The 7,422-nt window shown below is 52.7% G+C and overlaps 1 protein-coding gene across 3 annotated transcripts; it reads right to left on the reverse strand.

Moving 5' to 3' along the window:
- Positions 1-786: 786 nt before the first annotated feature.
- On the reverse strand, positions 787-5,617 carry G6PC3 (glucose-6-phosphatase catalytic subunit 3). 3 transcript variants are annotated; one of them, XM_065909360.1, is made up of 7 exons: positions 5,285-5,617; positions 2,792-2,898; positions 2,293-2,383; positions 1,986-2,104; positions 1,665-1,806; positions 1,309-1,447; positions 787-1,077 (listed from the first exon to the last, which is right to left on the reverse strand). In XM_065909360.1, exons 1-7 carry the CDS (start codon positions 5,500-5,502, stop codon positions 838-840), a joined length of 1,056 nt encoding a protein of 351 aa, XP_065765432.1. In that variant the 5' UTR covers positions 5,503-5,617; the 3' UTR covers positions 787-837. The 3 variants fall into 3 exon arrangements, with proteins under 3 accessions (XP_065765432.1, XP_065765433.1, XP_065765434.1); XM_065909361.1 differs by having other exon boundaries at positions 936-1,447; positions 5,285-5,614; XM_065909362.1 differs by lacking the exons at positions 787-1,077; positions 1,986-2,104 and having other exon boundaries at positions 1,285-1,447.
- Between the last annotated feature and the right edge of the window lie 1,805 nt (positions 5,618-7,422).

Genomic DNA, 7,422 nt, shown 5'->3' on the forward strand with positions numbered 1-7,422 from the left:
CTGTCCAGCCTGTGGGAAACCAAAGATGGGAAGAAGCTCCTGGGGGGCTAAGTCTCCTCCTTCCTTCTCCCCAACCCCACATATTCTTTTCTTCTTCCCCTCCCCAGGGCCCCACCAATCTGTTTACATATTTATTATCCTAATGGGGGCCTGAGCAGGGTTGAGGGAGCCAGGGGAGGGGCAGGAGTCCCACCACCACAGGTTTATCATGCACTGTGTCTTGTGTGTTGTTAGCGTGTTCTAGATCTTCCTGGGGTGTGGGGCTGAGCTCTGGGCTCAGCTCTGGGCCCCTTCCCCTCCCTCTTCCCATGGCCTGTCTGGTTCTCATGTAAACCCACTCCCGGCTTTGTCTCCCTGGACATAGATTTCAGTTAAGTATCCTGTAACCTGTTAACACTGTGTGTCCTTGTGGAAATAAACTTGTTTCTGGCAGTGCCTTCTGGGGCCAATGTCTCTGTTCTCTGGGCTTCCTACTCTTTTCTCCAGTCCCTGGACTAACCAATTTAGGAAACAAGAGGCTGGGGTGGGAGGGAGTGGGATCTCTGTCCTGTAGATTAAAGAACAAGGTTTCCCCGAACATAGCCACAGCATCTCCTGGGACCTCTGTGTGGCCGAGGTGGTGGTGGTAGGAAGGGGGCCCAGGGCTAAAGGGCTGGCTTTTCCTTCTGACTCTCAGCCTCTGTGGGCACAAGGTTGGAGCGGGTGCAGAACAAGCGGTCTGGCAAGGGTTGCCCTGCATGCGCATAGCCAAGTCCAGTGGAGATGTTCACGGAGGCAAGAGAGGAGTCCAGAGGTGTGGAAGGGCTTTATTGGGGCTGCTCCGAGCCCCTCACAGTGTTACAGAAACCCATTGTTCTCACTGTTGCCTTTGCTCTTTGGGGACTTGGGAGGGAAGGCAGGAGGACCTTCCTGGGAGAGAAAAGGCCCCTCTTCGGGGCTGAGAGCAGGTAGTGGGAGAAGTAGAAAACTCAACGTGAGCAGGGCCCGCTGGGGGCTGGAAGTGGACGGAGCCGCCTCCCAAGGATGGAGGTCACAGAGCCTGGGCTTCGTGAGAGGGGAGGTGGGTGTAGGAGGCACCTAGAGTCAGGAAGAGCGGATGGGCGGTGCATCCTGGGCACTGAACGTGTGCACCAGCCAGGGTACGAGGGCCAGGACCAGGCATGGCCAGAGGGTGTGCTTGAGGAAATTGAAGATGTAGAAAAGGCTGATCTGAGGCGGGTAGCCCAGCCAGTTCAGGGGGCCCAGCAGCCCCATGGCCAGCACAAGGCAGGCTAGTTTCTGGCCATATCCCAGGTGTGCCCGCCGTACCTGGGCATAGCAGGGAGAGTGTAGAGCGATGCCCAGACCCAGAGCGGCCCCTGAGTCGCGACTCAGGGAGGCAAAGGGCCGGCTGTCCAAGTGCACCCATTCAGGCCGTTCACACCACTTAGAGGCTAGGTTGATGGACCTGTGGAGAGCAAGAGTCTTTGCCAGGAGAGATATTCCCCTGGGACCCAGAGGGCTGATGGCTTTCTATCCCTTTGGGGGCTACCGCCATGTTCAGGAGACTGTATGTGAACTGGCAATGTGTCCCATTTAACAACAGCGAACCAGAGAGCCACCAGGCCAGATACAGGGGAGGCAGGACAGGCCCCTACTTACCCAAGCTTCAAAGCAGAACTTACCAAGAAAGATCCAGGCCCAGTGTAAAGAGGGTCCAGTAGATGAGGCTGGCACCCAGCAAGAGGGCCAGTGAGGTCAATCCATAGAAACTTAGCTCCCGCTCCATGGGCACCTGGGGGGTCATCAGCCAGCCCAGGACAGCACCTAGGGAAGCAGGGTGACAGCAGCTTCAAGGAGTTTGGGGATATGACCCTCACCCCGAACAGCAGGGTAGTTTGTCAGAAGCGGGACTTGGGGTTGGCCGTACAATGGGAAGATCATACACTGGTCCTCCCACTGTCAATGGCACCCTCTGGGTCCACCCCGTTGCCCCAGTTGCTCACCAGTTATTAAGCCAGCCAACACCTGGTGAGGGAAATGTGCTAAGAGGAAGACCCGGGATAAGCCGACCGCCAGCAGGAAGGTGCAATAAGCCAAGCTAGGAATCACCCTCACCCAGCGGCTAAAAAGAAGAGAAGCAGATGGTTCACGAGATGTCCATGCACTGCTGGGCTTCCCTGAGCACTCAGGCACTTGGACCAAATAACCTGGGGTCCCCAGAACTCCAGCTCCCAGGCCACCCTGCTGCGGGGCTTTTGGGTCCAGGGTACCATCACCCCACCCCCACTGGTGGGCGATGCCAAGGTGTACCTGTGGGCCCGAGTGGCCATCTGGGAAGAGATGGCCGTCATTATGGGCCAGAGGGCCGCTCCTGTGATCATACAGTGTCCAGAAGGGCTGCCTGCCGGGGGATTCAGAAACTCAGTTCATGGTGGCAGCTGAGTTTGGTGGGAGCCCAGGTGCACCTGGTGATAGCTCAACACAGCTGCCTCCCTGTGGCCATGAGAGAGCCTTCCTCCAGCACTGCCCATAGCTCCCTCTGCCCTGAAGCCTTCTCCCCACCCCCAGCCTGCAGTCACTGCTCTCAGACTTCTACCCTGACAACTTGGCTCTAGTCGATACAAGGTGAGCAACTGGCACACTGGCATGGGCATTTTTCTCCTACAATTCTTCCCTGGGTTTCTTTGTTCTCTGGCCCAGTAACTAGGAGACTAGGCCTCTGATGATTAGGTGGTCCTGGCTGAAAAGTACTATCGAACATTCACCAAACGCTAACCACATTGGGCAAGGGAGGTATGGGGCTTCTCACCTGGGCCAGTTTCACAAGAAGAGGGGAATTGGTGAACCTGGGCTGGAGCTTGGCTGTAGTACCCAGACTCATGGACCCACCAAAAGGGCCTGTCTCCAAACAGAAACCTAGAAGAGAGCAAATGCCACTATACATACATACATACACACACACACACACACACACACACACAAATGCCAGGAGAATGGGGGTGAGGCAGATGGACACCTGGAATACTCCGAAGGGCTTATAGGGTGGAGTCAGAGAGGACATCTGACTCTGGGTCACTGCCTTGCCACGGTTTTTTACCTTGGAACAGGAGAAAGTGTGCATTTTTTTAAAAAGTGATAAGGAGGCAAGAGATTGTGGTGTGCGTGGGCGTGCTCTGAGATGCTCAAAAGTCCCATTCTTATCCCTCCCACTGCAGGGCCAGCTCTGCTCTTGTCATTTATAGACAGCTCGGGACCTGACTCTCCCTCTCCTTCCCAAACCCTCATTCACTCTGCTGCTTCTCTTTTCTCCATTTCCCAAAGTCCAGCCTCAGTTACTTAGGAAAGTCTCTCATGTTTGAAAATAGTAGTGGGGGCGGGGCTTCCCTAGTGGCCCAGGGGCTAAGACTCTACACGCTCAATGCAGGGGGTCCAGGTATAATCCCCTGGTTAGGGAACTAGATCCCCCATCCTGCAACTAGATACTATGTGCCACAACTAGGACCTGACACAGCCAACTAATAAATAAAACAAATATAAGAAAAGGGGGAGGGACTTCCCTGATGGTCCAGTGGTTAAGAATCCACCTTCCAACACAGGGTATGTGGGTCTGATCCCTGGTTGGGGAATTAAGATCCCACATGCTGCAGGGCAACTAAGCCCATGTGCTGCAATGACTGAACCCCACACGCCACAGCAAGAGAAGCCTGAGCATCCCCCAAGGAGAAGCCCATATGCTTTAACTAGAGAAAGCCCATGCGCCAAAATTAAGAGCCCCCAGGCCACAATGAAGACCCTGCGCGGCCAAAATAATAAATAAATAAAGTCCTTCTATTGAAGAAAAAAAAAAAAAAAAACCAGAGGTGGGGAATGCACAGGGAAGCTGAGGGAAAATAAAGAAGACAAAACAGTTCAAAATCCCCTGGCTTAGCTAGGTGCTTCGCTGGACCCTGGAAAACACACAGCAGACTAAGAGGCTGCTGTGGCCAGAAAGAGAAAGGGTTGGCAGAACAGCAGAGATGCTGGCTAGGAAGCCAAGGGCTGGGAAAGGAGGTACAGAAGGGACCTGCCTCTCCCCGCCAAAAACTGAGCGTGGTTCACACACCAGATGCTCAACACATACTTAGGAAATGAACAGGGGCTTTGCCATGTGGGAATCAATGGTCTTAGGGGAACAGGACGAGACAGGAAGGTGGATACAGACTCCGAGGGAGGACAGCACAAAGCAAAGGGCAACTCAGTAGAAAGGAAATGATTAGACAACTGCTTTACCGTTTATAGCAGGGATGAAGCGCTGGTAGAGAGAAGTGGAAGGGAAGGTATTTGGTTTTTCACCAAGCCATTCTAGCCCATTCAAGTGTCTCCTATGAAACTCCCTTCCCTCCCCCAGGCTGGCAATATGGCAATAGATGGTGAGGTGAGGAGAGGTGCAGTTGCACGCCCAGCAGGAAGTATAGCTCCCTTCTGCACCCAAGAGAACAGGTGGCACAAAGAGATAAGCCCCAAGGGCCCTATCCACTTGCCTGGGATTCCTGGCTTCTAAGTCTGTGTCAGAGCCTACTAGTGAATGAAGGTGAAAATGGAGAAGAGAAAGTGTTCCCTAAAAGGCAAAGCTTAAGCCCCAGTGCTTTTTGAAATTTACTGTGCACACGAACCACTTGGGGTCCTTGCTAAAATGCAGATAATGATTCAGGAGCTCCCACCTGGAGCCTGAGATTCTGCATTTCCAGCAAGTTTTCAAATGCTCCTTATGTTGCTGGCCATGGCCCGGTGACCACACCTTAACTTGGAAGCCTTTTCTGTCCTGAGCAGCCAGTGTTGAAGCCTGGCACAAAGCAAGCTTCTTAAAAACTCTATCAAATAAATGAATGAAGAAATGAATCAGAGTGAGTTGAGAAGCAAGACTTTCTGCTACTTAAGTCACCATTGATGTTTTTTAAAAATACAGATTCCCAGGCTCTCCCCTGGAGTTTTAAAATCAGTATGTCTGGGGTGGGATGGGATATTTGCATTTTAAACACGCCCCCTTAAGCGATTTATCTGATCAGGCCCGTTAAACACTAGTCTAATGATTAGGATGGGGACTCTGAGGTCTGAGTCCAAGATGCACAAGGATGCTCAAAGAGGAAAAGTCAGTGGCCATGGGGTAGGGGTGGGGAGGTCTTAAGGTTCCCTGGGGGTGAGGTTATGGGTGGAGCGGGGAGCCAGGCCTTTGAGGCAGTTTCTGAGAGGAATCAGGGTCTGCACAAGGTTCAGGGCCCTTGGGGGTGGGGGACCAGGCCGCCGGAGGGCTTCGCTGTCTCACCACTTGAAGACGAGGTTGAGCCACTCGGTGATGAGGCTGATCCAGAGCACCGCAATGCCCACCCGGCGAGACGCATAGTAGGCCGCAGGGAAGTAGAACAGAAAGAGGCTCTTGGGGTCGCCCAGAAAGGTGACCCAGAGCCACACGTTCTCCAACCAGGGCAGCTGGTTCTGCAGCGCCTCGGCCATCGCGATGCCCGCGCCCAGCGTGGACTCCATGGCGACTCCCAGGCTGGTCCGGCCAGGGTTTGATGTAGGGCGGAAGCCGAGGAGTCCAGGCGACGAGGAAACTGCTACTCACTGCCCTGCAGAGCCCACCCTTCGGAACCGAGGCCCCGCCCCCTGGTGGTGACCAGTGAAAACCCCGCCCTTGGCCCCGCCCCTCGCAGCCCTGGGCTCGCGCGAGCCGGGCCTCCTGCCGGTACCGTTTCCTCCTGCGCTCTTCCCAGCCCTTCCTCTCTACTGGGCATCATAGGGGACAAATCTTTGCAAAGGCGTTTCCGCAGAGCCCCACGTGGCTGCTATTGCCGGCACGTGGACGTAGGGCGTAGAGGCGGCTCTTGCTGCTCTTCCGGGTCATGGGACAAACTAACGTGAGGATCGGCGGTGCATCCAGGCTCCGTCCTTTGCTGCTGTGAAGACGGACATGTAATATCCAGAGCTAGGATTCCTTCCGGACCAGACTTTTCTCCTCCAGTACCGCTGCCTTCCAAAGATATTTGGAGATGTCTTGGAGAGAAGGCTAGAGAAAACCCCTGCTCCGGGAAGCCAGGCATCCCCGGTCGGCGCTGAAGTGGGACCCTAAATTTGCACACACAGGTGGCTAAGCCGATCCACAGCTTCCTCCTCCAGTCCAAGACTTTCCTGCTTGAATTCATCCGCTGTTGATTTGGTGGCCGACAGATCACCCTCTTGATTTTGAGGGGTCGTCCCTAAAGGCTTGAGAGTTCTTACACGTAGCACAGACTTAAGTCACACTTCCTCCCAGTTCTAAGCTCGCCTTGGCCCTCTCCTTTCGTGCTCCTGTCATCTTGCTTTCCAAAACCCCTCTGGGGAGGTAAACCTTGAGATAGCTAGGTTGATGAGGGAGGAGAAAGAGCACACACACCTACGACAAAAATTAGAATAATCCTCTAGAGGAACACACACAGAAAACGGAAATCTCAGCTAGTTTAGGTGAGGTCTTACCTAGAGGCAGAGTTGAGGTGGGAGGAGATTGTTGAAGTGGTTGCTTCCCTATCTCAAGCAACTTTATTCTTCGTGAGTTGAGAGGTGAAAATAAGGATGTAAATCTGGGTTCTAATTGGAAAGAGATTAATTTCACTACTTAAAAAGGTATGGGGAAGGGAAACTGGATTCAAATCTCATTTCATTCCCTTGCTAAATGCTTTTTCAATTGCCCCAAGGAAAAAGTTCACATTTTTAAGTCTTGTGAAAGTTTGCTTGTGCTCTAGCTAAGATAGCCCTTATCAGTCCAGTCCCACACTCTGTTTAATGATGTATTTTTAAGCTACTTTATGCTCCCTGAAGTCACCAAGCTCTCCCTTTTTATGGGTCCTGGCATCTGCAGTTCCTTCTTGCTAGTACCTGGCCACTCTTTCCCTGCTTGTCCATCAGGTCTCAGATTTTTCACTTCTTCCAGAAAGCTTTTCCGAACAGTGCCTGGCTCTGTGCCTGAGAACCTGTAATCACAATGTTACATGAAAAGCTGAGTGGCAGTTACATATGACTTGTTATGGGGGAGACATGAAAGTTCTCTGAAATAAGCCCAAATAGCATATTAAAAAGTGGAGACATTACTTTGCCAACAAAGGTCTGTCTGGTCAAGGCTATGGTTTTTCCAGTGGTCAGGTATGGATGTGAGAGTTGGGCTGTGAAGAAAGCTGAGCGCTGAAGAATTGATGCTTTTGAACTGTGGTGTTGGAGAAGACTCTTGAGAGTCCCTTGGACTGCAAGGAGATCCAATCAGTCCATCCTAAAGAAGATCAGTCCTGGGTATTCATTGGAAGGACTGATGTTGAAGCTGAAACTCCAATACTTTGGCCACCTGATGTGAAGAGCTGACTCATCTGAAAAGACCCTGATGCTGGGAAAGATTGAGAGCAGGAGGAGAAGGGGACGACAGAGGATGAGATGGTT

The sequence above is a fragment of the Muntiacus reevesi genome, chromosome 18, assembly GCF_963930625.1.
Source record: "Muntiacus reevesi chromosome 18, mMunRee1.1, whole genome shotgun sequence".
NCBI lineage: Eukaryota > Metazoa > Chordata > Mammalia > Artiodactyla > Cervidae > Muntiacus > Muntiacus reevesi.

Excerpts from the sequence above, each read along its gene's own strand:
- G6PC3 (XM_065909360.1), bottom strand. The coding sequence starts at position 5,502 with ATGGAGTCCACGCTGGGCGCGGGCATCGCGATGGCCGAGGCGCTGCAG. Across the intron at positions 2,899-5,284 it reads CTCAACCTCGTCTTCAAGTG|GTTTCTGTTTGGAGACAGGC; the intron begins GTGAGACAGCGA and ends GCTCTCTTCTAG. Across the intron at positions 1,078-1,308 it reads ACTCTCCCTGCTATGCCCAG|GTGCCTCCTACACCCACCTC; the intron begins GTACGGCGGGCA and ends TCCTGACTCTAG.